The 19,433-nt window shown below is 56.5% G+C and overlaps 1 protein-coding gene across 4 annotated transcripts in view; it reads right to left on the minus strand.

Moving 5' to 3' along the window:
- Positions 1 to 8,780: 8,780 nt before the first annotated feature.
- CPT1B (carnitine palmitoyltransferase 1B) overlaps positions 8,781 to 19,433 on the minus strand; it is a 46,231-nt gene continuing 35,578 nt past the window's right edge. For all 4 annotated transcript variants that reach the window (XM_039520330.1, XM_039520332.1, XM_039520329.1 and 1 more), the window contains 5 exons: positions 19,131 to 19,265; positions 18,549 to 18,701; positions 12,254 to 12,367; positions 10,492 to 10,584; positions 8,781 to 9,130 (listed from right to left, as the gene is read on the minus strand). In XM_039520330.1, the coding sequence (XP_039376264.1) occupies positions 9,041 to 9,130; positions 10,492 to 10,584; positions 12,254 to 12,367; positions 18,549 to 18,701; positions 19,131 to 19,265 (585 nt within the window). In that variant the 3' untranslated portion in view covers positions 8,781 to 9,040. The remainder of the gene's footprint in view (positions 9,131 to 10,491; positions 10,585 to 12,253; positions 12,368 to 18,548; positions 18,702 to 19,130; positions 19,266 to 19,433) is intronic.

Raw genomic sequence — 19,433 nt, forward strand, 5'->3', positions numbered from 1 at the left:
CTGTACTGGCCAGTGGCAGCACAAACACCCCCTCTGGGCTCGGCAAGGCCTGCTCCTTCCTTCTGCAAGCCGGCGATTCCCAGACCCCTCCTCAGGCCCCTGCGAGAGGCCTGGGGCACAGCAGACTTAGCCTGTGACTAAATCAATGGAGAGTTAGCTGCTCTGCCCCGGGGCACAGGTCCCTCCAACCTGGCTGTGCGCCCCACTGCCTGACACGCCAGTGTCCAGTGACTTGACTTCTGGACACGTGCCACACACAGAGCCACTGCCTCCGAGGGTGCAGAGCCCCCAGGTCACTAGCTGCGCCTCAGTTCAGCCCTCTCCAGAGCACCCAGCACTCAAACCACAAAGGGGGGGGAGGGATAGCTCAGTGGTTTGAGCATTGGCCTGCTAAACCCAGGGTTGTGAGTTCAATCCTTGAGGGGGCCACTTAGGGATCTGGGGCAAAAATTGGTCCTGCTAGTGAAGGCAGGGGGCTGGACTCGATGACCTTTCAAGGTCCCTTCCAGTTCTAGGAGATTGGTATATCTCCAATTATAAAAATAAAAAAGAGGTGCCGATCCAAACAGCAGCTAGGAAAAGGGTAGGGACGTGAGGTTACAGGTGAAAGCAAACCATCCAACGTAGCCTGGAGCCTGCACTGATTGACAAGTCCCGGCACCCGTGCTCAGTCCAGGCCAGAGCGCAGGGACCCCTGGCAGAGTGCCTCCGGACTGGATAACAGCTTGTGCCCTCTCACAACCAGGGCTCTTCGTGAACGGCTCGGTCCGAGGGCCCCTGTGCAGAGTCCTGCCCCAGGGTTCTTCTAGCTTTCTTAGAGCTGCGGCCTGCATCCGGCTCCACCTGGAAACCCGGGCCGGGCCGGGCCGAGGTCTGGCACCTGTTCTCAGCGTCGGCTGTGCACCTCCAATGGTTCGGGGACCCAATAGTCCAGGGACGTGGCTCTAAGGGGTTTCCCCTACAAACCTGCCGTACCCACGCCAAGGGCTAGTGTGACGTTATTGATATAAATTGGGACCATATAGAACATGGGTTGCAACCAAGGTCCTGTAGTGGCACCAAATCCTAAGTAAAGGGGGTCATATAAGGTGTCTAAGACCAGGTTATGGGTTGCTGGTTATAATTATGCTGTCTGTATGTCTGTATCATTTTTAGTTGAAGTTATGAATGTTGGTTCTATGCTGTCAGTATTTCAAGTTTGTGCTGTGCTTCCGGGGGAAGCCTCCCAGACAAGCTGATGTTAGCCCGGCATAGCTGGATTGATGGCCCATTAAAGAGCCATCGGCTACACAATTGACCCATGGAGAGAAGGCAGACACGCCTTGTGACTCAGCAAAGTATGCAGGGACTGGCCCATGTGACTCTAGGCTCCATTTTGCTGTAAAATTCCACAGTGAAGACAAAGGGATTCTTACACCTGGAAAAGTCTATATAAGGCCAATGCCTCATCTCCATCTTGTCTTCAATCCTGCTTCTGACCTCTGGAGGGACTTTGCTACAAACTGAAGCTCTGCACAAAGGACTGAAGGACCCATCCCAGTGGGGGATGTTTTCCAGAGACTCAATTTGAACCTGCAGTTTATGCCATCACTGCTGCAAGCCTGAACTAAGAACTTTGCCATTACTGTATGTAATTGATTCCATTTAACCAATTCTACCTCTCATCTCTACCTTTTCCTTTGTAAATAAACCTTTAGATTTTAGATTCTAAAGGATTGGCAACAGCGTGATTTGTGGGTAAGATCTGATGTGTATATTGACCTGGGTCTGGGGCTTGGTCCTTTGGGATCAAGGGAACCTTTTTCTTTTATTGGGGTGTTGGTTTTCATAACCATTTATCCCCAGGACGAGTGCACTGGTGGTGATACTGGGAGACTGGAGTGTCTAAGGAAATTGCTTGTGTGACTTGTGGTTAGCCAGTGGGGTGAGACCAAAGTCCTTTTTGTCTGGCTGGTTTGGTTTGCCTTAGAGGTGGAAAAACCCCAGCCTAGGGCTGTAACTGCCCTGTTTAAGCAATTGGTCCTGATTTGGCACTCTCAGTTGGGTCCGCCAGAACCGCACCGTCACAGTGGCGTAGTCGTGCTTGGATCCACAGAACCAGGTCAATTAAGCTTTGGGTCAGAACCCCACGCTATCCAAATTTTAACTTTGGGATTGAGAGTTTGGTTGGTTAAAGATCAGGGACCATGAGACAAAGAGCATCAGGAAAAGCAAGGAAACTGCAAGCCTTGAGAGACAGCCTGCAGTTTGATTATGAGCAAGAACTGGCAGAAATTCGAATGGAGAAAGAGGCTGATGAGAGAAAGAAAGAAGTTGCTAAGAGAGAAGAAAAAGCTCATAAGAGGCGCCTGGAGCTGCTGGCTGCTGAGGAGAAAACTCGACAGATGCAACAGGAGACAGCTAGACTCCAACTCCAAGTCAAAAAAGCAATGGAAGAACAGCAGAGACTGTATCCTCTTGAAAGTCCAGTTTGTAACAATGTTGGTATGTTGTATCACTCTGAGCAGTTGTCTGGGGGTAACCACATGTACCCCAACAATGCCACCTTTTATGTCAATGCTGTTACTGTGGGTTCAGTAGGGGGTGGCCCCATAAATTGTGGCAGTGCTATGTATGAGAGTGTAAAAGTCAATGGTAAAAGCTGTTTAGGGCAAACTATGGCTTCTAACATCACTCTTGTTAGAGCAGATCTGGTCAAAGAGGAAGATTATTTACCAAATCAGAGTGTGAATGTTGTGATCCTCTGTGAGTTTACTGTCCGTGTGCCTTTAGCCAGAATCCACCTCGAGTGGAATGGGGCTCAGCATGAAGTGATAGCTGGCGTCAGGAAGTTATTGCCTAAAGATCTTTTAATTGGGGAAAATGTTAAAGATTTGTTCAGTCCAGGTAGCCAGTCACAGGAGAGGAATGATCTTAAACCTGTGTCTATTGTGGGCAATGATTTGCCTGAGGTGGGTTGCTCCAAAGGTTTGTCTGTGCCAAGAAGCAGTGTGTCTGGGAAGGAAGTTTCTGAATGTCTGTCTGATGTCTCAGAAGTGAATCTGGAGTTAGATCAAGAGCAGAAAGATCTCATTGGTGAGGAAAATGTTTCTCAGGAGCAGATTAAAGTAGATGGTCAGGTTAAATCCCTAACTAAGGAAGGAGAGGATAAATTTGTAATGGGTAATGGATTGGTGGCTAGTGCAGCTTGTAGAAGTAAACCTGAAATGGGTAACTGTGATTTGCTAAAAGTAGCTCAGTGTAGTGAAAAGAGCAGCAGCTTATCTGTTGGGAGAGGCAATGTGCCTGGTAGGGAAAGTTTGAAGGAGCCTAGGCAGCCTTGTGAGCTAATGGCTTTGTCTAATCAGCAGTTTGGGAAGGGAGGGATAGTGGAAGACGCGTGTCCCTGTCCCTTACCTGTTTCCTGTGTGGAGAAATGTGACAGTGAAGGGAATGTGCCTGTCTCTGTCAGGGGTATTGACTTGCCTATGAAGGGAGCTACCTCGGTCTCCAAGCAGTTGTCTGTGAACAGCCCTGTGTGCTGGGACAAGGGAAATGAGGTCCCAAGCTGTGTGCCTGGTGAAGGAGAATGTGTCTCCGGCTCTTCTGTGTCTGTGGAGCAGACAGAAGGGGCCTGTCAGCCTGTAATGGTTGAGGGTGATTCAGTTGTCTCGAAGTTGGTTATAAATACAGCTAAAGCCCAGGAAGGGAATGGTCCTGAGTTTGTGTCTGCTGGGGGGAATGGCACTGTGACTAGGTTGCATCCAGTTAGTGTCATAGCAAAATCCCAGAGAACAGACAATTCTGGTGCTTGTAGTTTGCCAGTTGCTAATGTGTGGTTGGAAAAGGGTGCAGCAACTCTGTCTGATCAGGGTGATACCCCAGCCAGGGCACAAGGAGAGCATAAAGGTGATTTAATTGTGTTACCAACTGACAGTTTGACAACTTGTAGCAAGAAGGAAAAGATTCCTGAACTTGTTCATGGCCAAGGGAAGGAGACTACTTCTGACCTGTTATCTAGAAAGTCTGTAGCATCTGTGGTTGCTCAGGGAAGTGTTCCTTTAGAGCAAGCCCTAGGTGAAGAGGGGAAGGGCAGAATTCCTGAGAGGGGTGAATTGCTGCTTAGAGAAGCTCCTAGGGAAAGGAATCCTCATGGTAGCCTGTGCAAGCAGTTTACTGCAACTGAAGGGTGTAAAAGTGATTTAATCAAGAAAGTTTCAGTTCCTAACAGCCAGAAATTTTCGGTTGTGAATGGCTCCACTGACTTTCCTTTTGAGAGATCCAGTGTGGGCAGCTTTGAAAAGGTCTCAGGTGGAGTAGAAGCTGTTAAGGAAGTTGAGCAGCCCTATAACCACCTGGCTGTGTGTGGCCAGCTTGTTGGTGGGGAGACAATGCTGTTGGGACAGGAATGTCTCCATGCTGAATCGGTAAGTGAGCAGTCTGTGCTTCAGGATCTGAGGACAGATTCAGTTACTGGTGTTTCAGGGCAGAACAGTTGTATGGCTAAATGCTTGAGGAGGCAGGGGAGAGCAAGCCAGCTCTCACCCTCAGACTCTTTGGATTTGTGTGGTATCTCTGTAAGACAAAGTCCAGCCGTGGAATCCATAGCAGCTAAGAAGTTAAAAGCGAGTGTCTGTGTTGATGCGAATTACTTGGCTGGCAGGGAGAAGAAAGACTTGCTAATAGCTGTTAGCACAGAGGGCCCACCCCATCAGCCAGTGATCTCTGTTAAGCAAGAGAAATCAGGGTTTAGTCCCGAAGAACAAGAAGGAAAGAGAAGACTGAATTTTGCAAAGGAGCCCACAGGTTAACCCTAAAATGCCCAAATTCCAATGGTATTGAGCCAAGGGTGTGGCATGACAAACATGATTGTAAATGGACACTTGCAATGAATTTGTTGTTATTGCTAATGCTAATTTTTGTAACTAATGTGTTGCTATGGCCAAGAACTGTAACAATGTACAATGTGCCTAATCTTTTGGAAAATCCCTTAAACATGTTGAAAGGAATACATGAAAACACACTTTATGTTAAAGGGCCTTGCTATACTGATGTTTCACAGTTAGTGCATGTAAACAGTGTTGGAACTTTTCACAGGGGAAAATACATTCCAGACCTGATGTGCTGTATGAGAGGGGAAACTGAGGCACACTACCATATTGCTTTCATGGCTAAATGCCAAGATTCCTGTACTATGAACAACCTCAATATCTACATTGGTTTAATGTTAATTGGGTTCCAAACATTGGCCAAAGCTGGTATGGATAAAGTAGCTGTTTTCTTTAGCTCTTGGCAAGATCACATGAAACATACAGGAACCATGCTGCAAAAGCTAACCAAGTTATACCTTGAGTTTGTAAGGAGATTCATTCATGTTATTGAACATGACTTTGATAAACCATTTCGGTTATACACTGGTACGGCCTCTAGCCCAACACTAGCTGTAGTGAGACAAACCCAAGGAAAGGGGGCTCTTGGGATGCAGTCAGCGATGTTTTGTCATCCCTTCCTGCATCAATTTTGCGTTGGGGGTGTGACGTTATTGATATAAATTGGGACCATATAGAACATGGGTTGCAACCAAGGTCCTGTAGTGGCACCAAATCCTAAGTAAAGGGGGTCATATAAGGTGTCTAAGACCAGGTTATGGGTTGCTGGTTATAATTATGCTGTCTGTATGTCTGTATCATTTTTAGTTGAAGTTATGAATGTTGGTTCTATGCTGTCAGTATTTCAAGTTTGTGCTGTGCTTCCGGGGGAAGCCTCCCAGACAAGCTGATGTTAGCCCGGCATAGCTGGATTGATGGCCCATTAAAGAGCCATCGGCTACACAATTGACCCATGGAGAGAAGGCAGACACGCCTTGTGACTCAGCAAAGTATGCAGGGACTGGCCCATGTGACTCTAGGCTCCATTTTGCTGTAAAATTCCACAGTGAAGACAAAGGGATTCTTACACCTGGAAAAGTCTATATAAGGCCAATGCCTCATCTCCATCTTGTCTTCAATCCTGCTTCTGACCTCTGGAGGGACTTTGCTACAAACTGAAGCTCTGCACAAAGGACTGAAGGACCCATCCCAGTGGGGGATGTTTTCCAGAGACTCAATTTGAACCTGCAGTTTATGCCATCACTGCTGCAAGCCTGAACTAAGAACTTTGCCATTACTGTATGTAATTGATTCCATTTAACCAATTCTACCTCTCATCTCTACCTTTTTCCCTTTGTAAATAAACCTTTAGATTTTAGATTCTAAAGGATTGGCAACAGCGTGATTTGTGGGTAAGATCTGATGTGTATATTGACCTGGGTCTGGGGCTTGGTCCTTTGGGATCGAGGGAACCTTTTTCTTTTATTGGGGTGTTGGTTTTCATAACCATTTATCCCCAGGACGAGTGCACTGGTGGTGATACGGGGAGACTGGAGTGTCTAAGGAAATTGCTTGTGTGACTTATGGTTAGCCAGTGGGGTGAGACCAAAGTCCTTTTTGTCTGGCTGGTTTGGTTTGCCTTAGAGGTGGAAAAACCCCAGCCTAGGGTTGTAACTGCCCTGTTTAAGCAATTGGTCCTGATTTGGCACTCTCAGTTGGGTCCCGCCAGAATAGCTCCGTCACAGCTAGTTCTTAGCGTTCGCTGGAGCCCGTCCCCACATGACCCCCTGCAGGATGTTCGGACACAGACATGTCTGTGCCCTTCCGCCCCCTGTCCCTGAGGAAGTAGGGTCAGCGACTGACCCCTCTGCAGGCCTCGGCCCTCTTGCCTGGCCAGGGTGTCGGCCACGACACTCTTTGCCCTTGACGTGTTTAATCTCCACGGCATATTCCTCGAGCCCTGTCAGCCCAACCCACTCACCCCCCCCACACCAGGCCGGAGCCCCCCTCATCCCCCAGCCCACTCACCCCCCCCTCACCTGGCCGGAGCCCCGTCACCCCATCCCCAGCCCACTCACTCCCCCCTCACCCGGCCAGAGCCCCCCTCATCCCCCAGCCCACTCACCCTCCCTCACCCGGCCGGAGCCCCCCTCATCCCCCAGCCCACTGACCCCCCGCACCCGGCCGGAGCCCCGTCACCTCATCCCCCAGCCCACTGACCCCGCACCCGGCCAGAGCCCCGTCACCTCATCCCCAGCCCACTGACCCCGCACCCGGCCGGAGCCCCAGCAGCCCATCCCCAGCCCACTGACCCCGCACCCGGCCAGAGCCCCGTCACCTCATCCCCCAGGCCACTGACCCCCGCACCCGGCCGGGCCCCGTCAGCCCATCCCCAGCCCACTGACCCCGCACCCGGCCAGAGCCCCCGTCACCTCATCCCCAGGCCACTGACCCCGCACCCGGCCAGAGCCCCGTCACCTCATCCCCAGCCCACTCACTCCCCTCACCCGGCCGGAGCCCCGTCACCCCATCCCCAGCCCACTCACCTCCCCTCACCCGGCCGGAGCCCCGTCACCCCATCCCCAGCCCACTCACCCCCTCACCCGGCCGGAGCCCCTCATCCCCAGCCCACTCACCCTCAACCGGCCGGAGCCCCGTCACCCCATCCCCAGCCCACTCACCCCCTCAACCGGCCGGAGCCCCGTCACCCCATCCCCAGCCCACTCACCCCCTCACCCGGCCGGAGCCCCATCACCCCATCCCCAGCCCACTGACCCCCGCACCTGGCCAGAGCCCCGTCAGCCCATCCCCAGCCACTCACCCTCCTCACCCGGCCGGAACCCCGTCACCCCAGCCCACTCACCCCCCACATCCGGCCGGAGCCCCGTCACCCCATCCCCCAGCCCACTCACCCCCCCTCACCCGGCTGGAGCCCCGTCACCTCATCCCCAGCCCACTCACCCCTCACCCGGCCGGAGCCCCGTCACCTCATCCCCCAGCCCACTCACCCCCCGCACCCGGCCGGAGGCCCGTCACCCCATACCCCAGCCCACTCACCCCCCACATCCGGCCGGAGCCCCGTCACCCCATCCCCCAGCCCACTCACCCCCCCTCACCCGGCTGGAGCCCCGCAACCCCAGCCCCCAGCCCACTCACCCCCTCACCCGGCTGGAGCCCCGCAACCCCAGCCCCAGCCCACTCACCCCTCACCCGGCCGGAGCCCCGTCACCTCATCCCCCAGCCCACTGACCCCCCGCACCCGGCCGGAGCCCCGGCACCCCATCCCCAGCCCACTGACCCCGCACCTGGCCGGAGCCCCGTCACCCCATCCCCAGCCCACTCACCCCACACCCGGCCGGAGCCCCGTCACCTCATCCCCAGCCCACTGACCCCGCACCCGGCCAGAGCCCGTCACCCCATCCCCAGCCCACTCACCCCACACCCGGCCGGGCCCCGTCACCTCATCCCCAGCCCACTCACCCCACACCCGGCCAGAGCCCCGTCACCCCATCCCCAGCCCACTCACCCCTCCACACCCGGCCAGAGCCCGGTCACCTCATCCCCACCCCACTGACCCACCCCCATACCCAGCCAAGGCCACATCATCCCATACCAAACCCCACTGGTGCCCCCACCCCATAAACCACCCAAAACCCAGCCAGGTCCCACTTAGACCAAACTTCCTTCGGTTCCTTCGCAAAAGCCTAGCCACCGGCCCGGCCAGAATCTGCCGCCCAGTTCCCTCCCCTCTCGGCCAGACCCGGCCTCCCCTTGGCCATCAGGACGTGGTAGCGAGGCCCAGGCTGGCCCTGTTCCCCGACTCTCATTCCCCCGGCTCGTGGCGTGGGGGACGGTTGCCCCCCTTTCCCCAGAAGTTTCCTTCTGTCTGTCCCCCCCCCGGTTCCGGGCGGAGTCCATCACCCGGCAGCCAGGTTGGCATTACACAAAGAGCCTTTATCGGTAATATTGAGGGAGGACATCTCCCGCACCCGCTCCCACGGCTTTGTGCGTCCCCAGGTCCCCGTGGCTGGCCGGGCGGGCTCCGACTGGCAGGGACCCACCGCAGGGCGAGCGCTGGCACCGGAGGGGCAGCCCCGCCAGCTCGCCCGGTGTTCTGGGGCCACGGCCTCCGCCCTGGGGCCAGCCTCACGCGTCTCCGGCACAGGGGCCGTCGCCCCTCCCATGGCGCGGGGTCAGTTGGCCACCTTGTTGGCAGGAACGTTGAAGAGATCTGCGATGTCCAGCATGGCCTGGCGGATGTTCCTCCCGAACCGTCTGGAGTCCTGTGGTGAGAGAGGAGACAGGACCTGGTTAACCCGGGTCCCAGCGAGAGCCGTAGGTTAGCAGGGGGCAGGAGCGGCAGGGGGCAGCTTGAGATGCCCCAGGTGGGCAGAGTTCTCTGGCCCATGGCATTGGGGGGATGCGGGATGGGGAGGGGCCCATCCTGCTCTGGAAGTGGGATACTACAGCAGGACAGGGCAGGACGGGGACGAGGGTCAGTGGAACAGGAGGGCGTCGGAGTGGGGCCAGGCCCCGACACAGCTCCCCTCCACCCACACCCCCGCACACACCTCAGCTGCAGGGCGAGGCCGGTCCTGCAACAGCAGCTTCCAAGCCCCACTCGGTGAGTGATCTGCAAACCCCTCCCGACCCTCAGCCAGCGTGCACTGTGCGGAGATCCTGACTGGCGCTCCCATGCCCCAGACGGCAGGCGTGACCCTAACCCAGCCCCCACAGCCACACCCACCCCATGCACAGCACCCACAGCAGACGGGGCATCCGGAGACAGATGTCTGCTGGGACAGCAGGAAGATCTGGCCCCAGGCGAGTCACAGGGACAATGCCCACAGACTGCAGGGCCAGGGAAAGGAGCTACAGCGAGCCAGGCCATGCTCCCCCATCTGGTAGGGAACCGCAGGGATCGAGGGGCCAGGGACGGGTGGCAAGATCTCATAGCGGCTGGAGAGCCTGGCTGTTTAGCCAGGAGCTGAAGAAGAGGCAATGTGCCAGAGGTAGGAAATGCTGACAGGACAGAAATGGAGGGCAGGGCGCTCTCATGTGCTGTCCCAAAACAGAGGAGCCAGGGGACACACGAGAGCACCGACAGGCAGCACATTTACACAGAGCAACGGAAATGCTTTTCTTACACCATGGTATAATTAACCCGTGGAACTCACTGCCACAAGCTGCCAGAGAGGGTACGACTTAGTGAGTTTCAAACAAGGCCTGGATAACAGGAACATCCCTGCTTAGACAAACACAGAAGGAAAGGCCTGCCGAGAGCTACGAGCCAGCCCCCAACTGAACGGGCTGGGAGATGCTTCACCCAGGGCACATTATTCCAGAATCCCTGCCCCTCCCTCCGAAGGTCCTGGTCCTGGCCCATCAGAGAGGGGGCGAGATGGGCCCTGGGGCTGACCCACACGGCCCATTCCTATAGCTAAAGGACAGCAGGCCCCAGGGGAGGGCTCTCAGACCCCGTGTCCCCTCTCAGGGCTGCCCTCCAGCTGGCTGGGTGTACCCCAGGGCTCCTCTCCTAGGGAGAGCCACGAATGCTGATGGGCCACGAGGCCCAGAGGGGTTCCTAGCCTGGCCCCTATCGGCCAGGCAGTCTGTGCCCAGCCAGGCTGAGGGGGACTCTGACCGTTTCGGGGCTGGAGAACTTGCTGGAGATGTGGAAGGTGATCAGGTTCTCGCCAGCAATGATGTAAGAGACGCCGTATCCGTCGTCAGCCACCTGCAGAGACAGTCAGAGAGAGGCGGATGGGCAGTGGCACCGAGAGGGAATGCAGCCGGGAGGAAGGGGCTGGAGCCGCTGACTGTGGGTGGTGCAACCTCGATTGGGTCGCCAGGCCAGCCAGATTCAATAATAGCCTCAGGGTGGGTGTGAGCCTTTCCCTGTGCCCGGCTCTGTGCTCAGCAACCCGGAGCCATCACAGAGTCGTACTGGAGGGGCCCTCGAGAGACCATCTAGGCCTGTCCCCTGCACTCGTGGCAGGACTAAGTATTATCCAGCCCATCCCTGACAGGTGTTTGTCCAACCTGCTCTTAACCATGCCCGATGACAGAGAATCCACAACCTCCCTGGGCAATTTATTCCAGGGCTTAACACCCTGACAGTGAGGAAGTTTTTCCTAATGTCCAACCTGAACCTCTCTTGCTGCAGTTTAAGCCCATTGTGTCTTGTCCTATCCTCAGAGGTTAAGAAGAACAATTTTTCTCCCTCCTCTTGTAACAACCTTTTATGTACTTGAAAACTGTTCTCATGTCCCCTCTCACTCTTCTCCTCTCCAGACTAAACAAACTGAGTTTTTTCAATCTTCCCTCATAGCTCATGTTTTCTAGACCTTTGATCATTTTTGTTGCTCTTCTCTGGATTCTCTCCAAGTGGTCCACATCTTTCCTGAAATGTGCCCAGAACTACACACAACACTCCAGCTGAGGCCTAATCAGTGCAGAGCAGAGCAGAATTACTTCTCATGTCCTGCTCACGACACTCCTGCTAATACAGCCCAGAATGATGTTCGCTTTTTTTGCAACAGTGTCACACTGTTGACTCACATTTATATATGTGTCACTCAGACCCTGCCCGGTCCCAGCACAGGCAGTGGGGGGCTGGTAGCTGGGGGCTGGGCTGGGCAAGGCACTTGGGTGCTGATGCCCCGCGAGCTGCAGCAATGCCAGAATCCCTGAGAAACGATAGGGTCACGCTCACTGCCCTCACTTGCACGGAGCAGCCTCGCTCCACCAACTGCCCCAGCTGGGACTCCTGCCCGTGCAGCCCCTGCAGAGACCAGAGGTGCCCCATCTCCCCGGTGTACCCAGGGCGCCCGCCCGCCCAGACGCTGCAGAGACCAGAGATGCCCCATCCCCACTGGTGTACCCAGGACACCCCCCTGGCCCGCCGCTGCAGAGACCAGAGGTGCCCTGTCCCCCGTGCATGTACCCAGGACACCCGCCGGGCCCGCCGCTGCAGAGACCAGAGGTGCCCTGTCCCCCGTGCATGTACCCAGGGCACCCGCCCGCCCAGGCGCTACAGAGACCAGAGGTGCCCTGTCCCCCGTGCATGTACCCGGGGCACCCGCCCGCCCAGGCGCTACAGAGACCAGAGGTGCCCTGTCCCCCGTGCATGTACCCGGGCACCCGCCACTGCAGTGACCAGAGGTGCCCTGTCCCCTGTGCATGTACCCAGGGCACCCACCCGCCCCGCCACTGCAGAAACCAGAGATGCCCTGTCCCCACGCATGTACCCAGGACACCCCCCTGCCCAGCCGCTGCACCCCCTGAAGTGCCCTTCCCAACCTACATTTGCCCAAATTACCCTCCCCACCCACACAGCCGCAGTCCCATATGCTCCCACCCTGCCCAGGCACAGAACGGAAGCCCCAGGTGGGAGTAAAACTCACTGGGCCGAAGCCGCCTCCGGAGGAGACAAGATCCTGATTCTTCTCCATATCAAACATTTTGATCTGTTGCTGGGGAGTCTGACTGGTGGAGAGACGCCAGGGCTCAGCCAGCACCTGCACAGAACCACACTCCAGTGAGCACCATGCACCTGCCAGCCCCACCTCCCCTCCCCGCCAGCGCGGGGCTCCAACCTCTGCAGAGACCATCCTGAGCTGAGCCCAGAGCCCTCCCTTCCAGAACCCAGCACTGCCCAGAGCAGAGCTGCCAGCCCAGAGCCACAGCCCAGGGCCCAGACTGACAGGCCTGGATCCCCAGCTGAGTCTTGGCCCTTTTCTGGCTTTCTGTAAGCGCCCCCAGTGCCACGAGGACATGAGCAGTTTCACACGGGGGGAGGCTGAATAGGGGCAGGTAGACGCCAGAGGGGAGCTCGCAGGCCAGGCCAGCTTCTGTCTATCCCGGTCCAGAGGTGAACACAGAGAGACCAACAAGGCTCCGGCCGTCTCTTCCCAGCCTCCAGGAGGAGTTCACTCGGTCTGTGGTGGCCTTACCAGATGAGTGTGGGTGAAACGGTGTGTGCAGATGAGTGTGGGTGAAATGGTGTGTGCACACATGTGTCAGGTGGGGTAGGGTGTGCATGTGTGTGCAGGGTGTGCGCATGGTGCCTGTGTGTGTGTGCAGGGTGTGCGCATGGTGCCTGTGTGCATGTGGGTGTGTGCAGGCTGTGCGCATGGTGCCTGTGTGCATGTGGGTGTGCAGGGTGTGCACATGGTGCCTGTGTGCATGTGGGTGTGCAGGGTGTGCATGTGTGTGGAGGGCTGTGCGCATGGTGCTGTGTGTGTGTGTGTGTGTGCAGGGTGTGCATGTGTGTTGGTGTCATTAGGCATAAATCTAGGTAGCTCAGGAGGGTGGAAGACCACAAGTGTCAATGAAGCCTTTCTGCACTAGGCCTGAATGAACTAAAGTCACTCCATGTCTAATCAAAGCCCGTCCATGTTTGAACTTTAATTGACCTAACAGGCCAGCAACAGAGAATGGTTATCAGTTGCAACACCTGTACCAGAAGGTAATAATGAGGCTGTCACGGAGTGTGGGGGAGTCCGGCCCTGCACCCCTCTTCCTGGGACCCACAGTGACTCTCAGCCAGCCAGTAAACCAGAAGGTTTATTGGACAACAGGAACACAGGATACAGCAGAGCTCGTGTTCAGCGCCAGGACCCCTCACTCTGGCCTCTCTGAGTGTTCAGGGTGTCTGGATTCCAGCACAGGTTCCCCTGCAAACCCACCACCCCGGTCCCAAAACCAAAGACTGACCCCACCCTCTCCACTCAGCTCCTTTTCTTTTGTCCAGCTCCTGGGCCGAGGTGTCACCTCCCCTCCCCCAGGCCTAGCTCATGTTACAGTCTGCATACCTGCCTCTCACCTAAAATCCTCCCTGCTCTCCCATCCTCCCTGCTCTCCCATCCCCCACATAGACAGTCCCTACTCCACCACAGAGGCCTGCTATAATGAGGCCTGCTTGCTCCTGGCTAAGGGGCAAAATAACAGATCAAAGAAAGTAAGACAAGATAACGGTTCACAGAAGAGTTACTAACGAGCTAGATTGGTTGCCGCCAAGTATGACTTAACCGCTTAATGTAACTGCTACTGCAAAGTGTATCTGCTACATGGGAATGAAAGGTGGGGAGAGAGGGGGAGTGGGGTGGGGATAGAAGAGGCTTAGTTAAAGTTATGTATAAAAAGAGAAAAGCTGCTTGTAGCTGGGTGCTTGATTTGAGACGTGTCTGTCTCCTGGCATCGCTTTGAGATCTCAAATAAACTTTGTCTGCTTCTCCACCTTGGTGTGTTTATTGGAGTGAAGCACACCGGGCAACGAACCCCCACTGTTGCTGTCCTCGGGCACTCTGTGCCGGCAACATGTGGGTCTGCAGGGTGTGCATGTGTGTGGAGGGGTGTGCGCATGGTGCCTGTGTGCATGTGTAGGCTGTGCATGTGTGTGTGCAGGCTGTGCGCATGGTGCCTGTGTGCATGTGGGTGTGTGCAGGGTGTGCACATGGTGCTGTGTGCATGTGGGTGTGCAGAGTGTGCATGTGTGTGGAGGGCTGTGTGCATGGTGCCTGTGTGCATGTGTGTGTTAAATAAGATTGGACCCAAGACCGATCCCTGAGGAACAACACTAATAACCTCCCTTCAGCCTGACAGTTCACCTTGCAGTAAAAATAGGAACTATATTAGCAATTCTCCAGTCATAGAGTACGACCCCCAAGTTTATCATTAAAAATCCTTGCTACTGGGCTTGCAATTTCATGTGCCTGTTCCTTTAATATTCTTGGATGGAAATTATCTGCCCCCGCAATTTAGTCCCATTAAATAGTTTGTGTTTGACTTCCACCTCGGATGTGGTCATTTCTACTTCCATATCCTCCTTTTCATTGGCCACCCTGCCACCCTGCCACTACCCCTAAACTCTTCGTTACCCTCATTAAAAACTGAGGCAAAGTATTTGTTAGGTGTTGGGCCACACCTAGATTATCTTTAATCTCCACCCCATCCTCAGTGCTTAACGGTCCCATTTCTTCTTCCCTTGTTTTCTTTTTATGTATATGGCTCTAGAACCTTTTACTATTGGTTTTCATTCCTTTTGCAGGGTCCAACTTTGCTTGGCTGCCGGCAGTTCTCACTTTAGCGCTACACTTCCTGACCTCCAAGCGGCAGCTTCCCTTGCTGATCCCTCCCTTCTTCCACTCCTTGTAGGCTTTCTGCTTTCTCTAATCACCTGCTGGAGATGCTTGGCCTGCAACCCTTCCCTGCCAATGTTTTCCCCTTGCTTGGGCTGCGGGCTTCAGAGAGCTTCTGCATCTTTCATTTAAAGTAATTCCAGGTCTCGTCCACATTCAGATCCTTGAGTTCTTCAGTCCAGTCCCCTTCCCTGACTCTTTCCCTTCGTGTTGTTAGAGTTTGTGTGACGAAGTCGGACTGTTCTTAATGTTTCCTCTGAATACTGTGTGGGTGCCTCAGTGTCCCTGTAGTGAGTCGGTGTGGCTCCCCTCCTGCCCAGCAGAGGGAGCGCCCTTACAGACACCTAAGTGGGCGGAGCCACTGCCGCCTGTTCCCGCCCCCCGGAAGTCAAGGGGCGGGACAGGAAGTATAAAAGCCGGCCGCCAGAGCTCAGTCAGGCCCCAGCCGCCGCAGGGAGCAGACGTGCCGCCGGGAGCTCGAGGCTGGGAAACCTCCAGGACCCGGGGCAGCCACCCAGACTGGCTGGAGCTTCCCCGCGCCCACTACCCAGAGGAGCCCCGGGAGCTTCCCCGCGCCCACTACCCGGAGGAGCCCCGGGAGCTTCCCCGCGCCCACTACCCGGAGGAGCCCCGGGAGCTTGCCCGCGCCCACTACCCGGAGGAGCCCCGGGAGCTTCCCCGCGCCCACTACCCAGAGGAGCCCCGGGAGCTTCCCCGCCCCTGCTGTTACCCGGAGGAGCCGCCTGAGCACGCCTGGCCGGACTTCCCCGAGGAGCTGCCGGACCTGCCACCAAGCCCTGGTCGAGAGGAGCCCATGCTGGTGGACTGGCCTGGGACCGGTGCCACGGATGAGGTAGGCCCTGAGGGGGGAACTGGAAGTGGCCCGGGGGCAGCCGATCCTGGTCAGGCTGTGGACACGCACGAGCCTATGTCAGTGTGTTGCGGTCAGGATCCCCACTGACCGTCAGCGGTGGTAGCCGCTGCCAGGGCCCTGGGCTGGGACGCGGTGGAGTGGGTGGGCCTGCGTCCCCCCTGCCACCCCCGTCCCGGGTGGCAGACTCCCCCTCACCCCAGCGCGCAGGCGTAAGGGCCTGGGCCTAGGTACTAAACTGTATTGCTGCTCAGCCCCTGCCCTAGGGCCTGAGCCCTGACTGTTTGTCGCCCCCCCCCCCCCCGATCCAGGGCCTGGGCCAAGTTACTGAACCGTTTGTTTGCTCAGCCCCGGCCTAAGGGTCCGAGCCTGGAACTTTGTACTGTCGCTCAGCCGCTCACCAGAGGGCCTGACCTTCCCTGAACTTTGTATGGCTGCTCAGCCCCTGCATCAGAGGGCCTGAGCTCCCTGAACTTCAGGGTCACTGACTGTAAGCTCAGCCCTGGGCCCCAAAAGGGGTCTGAGCACTGTGACTCTGTGTTTGGTGCCCTGCCCGAACCTAGGGCTGGACCCCCCCCCCCCCTTAATCCGTACTGTTGTGCAGCCCTGAGACAGAGGGCCCGCGCCTGGCGATTTTGTGTTTGTCGCCCAGGAACCCCGGGGACCGGCCCGGAGCAGACGGCGCGTAGTGAGTCGGTGTGGTTCCCCTTCGCCCTTGGGAGGGTCGAGCCCTGGCACGCACGTTTACAGTCCCCTCTGCATTTCTTAAGTCTCCAGCGCGCATAAATGGCCGACACTCTGTATCCTGGCAACAAATAGCCTGGGCCCTTCCCCCCCGGCAAGGGAATAGCTAAAGGCGAACAAAGAGATCAGGTGACCTCCTGACCCGGGAAAAAGACAAAGGCCAGAAAGGAGGGGCTGGAGGGGGTTTCAGTCTGGAGCTGGCTGGGGACGGGAAGTGAGGGTAGATAATGTTGTCTGGCTCACTGCCCCCCAGGATGGACCCGGCTGAGGGGTCCTGTTCTCTGTACCTACAAGCTCTGTTTTAGACCCTGTTCCTGTCATCGATTAAACCTCTGTTACTGGCTGGCTGAGAGTCACGTCTGACTGCGAAGTGGGGGTGCAGGACCCACTGGCTTCCCCAGGACCCCGCCTGGGTGGACTCGCTGTGGGAAACGCACTGAGGGGCAGAGGATGCTGAATGCTCCAAGGTCAGACCCAGGAAGGTGAAGCCGTGTGAGCTTCTTGCCCTGGAGACAGTCTGCTCCAAGGGACAGAAGGCTCCCCAAAGTCCTGACTTGCTTTGTGGGGAGAAGTTCCAGAGCAGCGCCCGGTTCAGTGAGTATCTGGTGAAGATGTCTGTCAGCCATCACAGTCAGGAGTACCTGGGCTCTATCATTATTAGTTGCACTTGTCCTCCGATCTATATCCGGAAAGTTAGTCTCCCATAATCACACAATTCCCAGTAATTTTTTCCTTTATTAAACAAATTAAGGAGGTCTCTATCCATACTCAGATCGGATCCTGGGGGTCTGTAGCAGACCCTGAGCACTATCCCAGGGGAGCCTCTAGCATCTTTCTTCCCCAAAGTGATTTTGACGCAAACAGATTCTGTTTTATTCACTCCATCATTTCTGTACAGCCTACTCATCACTACTATGCAGTGCCACTCCAACCTTTGCCTTTGTTTCTGTCTTTGCTGAACAGCACGTACCCTTCAGTACCTGTGCTCCACTCATGACTAAGGCTACGATTTAGTCACTGAGGTCGCAGAAGTCACAGAATCCATGACTTCCAGTGACCTCCATGACTTCAGCTTGCAGAGGTTGGGAACTGCCCAGTGCAGCAGTCTGGGAGCTGCGCTTGTCTGGGAAGAATCCCCAAGCCCCTGGCCGCCACCAACGGGAGTACCCCACAGCTCCTGGCCCCCACGGGCAGCAGGGGACCCTTGGAGCTGCAGACGGCAGGGGTCCTTCCTAGCCCCTCCGCAGCTGCCCCACTTGAGGCGGTGTGGGGACCCAGAGATCCCCATTTTGTCAGGTATATTTTTAGTAAAAGTCACAGACAAGTCACAGCTTCCGTGAATTTTTCTTTTTTGCCCGTGATCCGTCTGCGACTTTTATAAAAAATATCCCTGACCAAATCTTAGCCTTACTCATGACTACTATTCCCACTTCTTTCTGTTACCCCTAGAATACCTGCTTTCACCTCTCCTCCATCTTGTTACCCAGGCTCCTTGCCTTGGAGTCAGACATCTTAGTTGTTTCTGCTCAGCTTCGCCCAGATTCCTCCCCCAGCTGGGCACAGTCATTCTGGTGCCAGTATCGCCTACCTGGCTGCTAGGGTCACTGGCATGGCCACTTTCTTTCCTCTTAATGTCCCTTCCCCTCCCCTCTGCTGTTCCTTTCATACCCTCTCTCCTGCTCAGGGTTGGAACCAGGCGTGGAGATTACGTCTCCCTGGAGTCCGAGTTCGAAGGCGGGAACAGGTGGAAGGCAGATCCCCACAAGGCCCCGTGCACACAGCAGACGGCACTGGCAGGGGCCATGGTTATTTGGCACCATATGGGAGGTGCAGGGCTGGAGCAGCTGTCCCCTGGCTGTCTGTGCAGCCCCTGCTGCCCTGGCTCGGCGCACACCCATCCCAGCAGGCTGTGGCCTGTGCAAGGAGACCCTAGGGAATCCTCACCTGCGCCAGGAAGGGCGACTCCACCCCCAGGTACCTGGAGACCACATAGAGGCAGAAGAGGTGTCGGTCAATGCCGGCGCCCGTCATGGCCAGGCGATACATTTGCTGGTGCTTCTCTGCTGCCACCTGGAAGAGCTGCAGACGCTCCAGCTGCTGCAGTGAGAAAAGGGCACACTCAGGGCAGAGCCGGGACACAGGGGCCAGGGGCTCCCCCTCCGTGGGGTGTGGGCTGGGGACTCGACCTTGGCCTATTGCAGCTCCCTGTGCCACTCTCCCCCTCCACCAAGGGCTGTGACTGAGTGCACTGGCTCTAGGGGGTGTCTTCTGCTGTGCCCGGCCCTGGGGAGAGCACCCCCTTAGCAGCCCATGGGACCCACTGGACACTGTGGAAGAAGCATAGTGCCCAGTGAGTAACGCACAGCATGGGGGGGAAGGACCCTAGCTTAGCCCAGCGGTGGGGGGTGGGCCTGGGGGGATAGGTGTGCTGGAGGGGTAGGCCCTGGGCCTGGCTGGGGGGATGCAGGGGAGCCCTGGGCCTGGCGTAGGGGGAGGAGGGGTCTGGGCCTGGTGGGTTACACTCACGCCCCGGGCCGGGTCCATCATGCTCCGTACGAATGCCGTGGACTCCCTGGTGCAGGATCTCACTGTCTCAGTTCTGCCCTCCCGGAAGAGACGCGTCATGGACGCCTCGTAGGTGAGGCAGAAGCTGCCCTTGTCCTGGAAGGAGATGGGGCAGATCAGAGCTGGGGTGGGGGGCAGGAGGGGGTATGGGGGGGAGTGAGGAGCGCTACCTGCCCCTCGTGCCCATGGGGGGAGCCCAGCGGAGCAGCGCATGGGGCCTGGCCGAGAGGCTCCCCTCACCCCTTTGCTCGCACCCTGCCAGTG

The sequence above is a fragment of the Mauremys reevesii genome, linkage group 1 (genome assembly GCF_016161935.1).
Source record: "Mauremys reevesii isolate NIE-2019 linkage group 1, ASM1616193v1, whole genome shotgun sequence".
NCBI classification, from domain to species: Eukaryota; Metazoa; Chordata; order Testudines; family Geoemydidae; genus Mauremys; species Mauremys reevesii.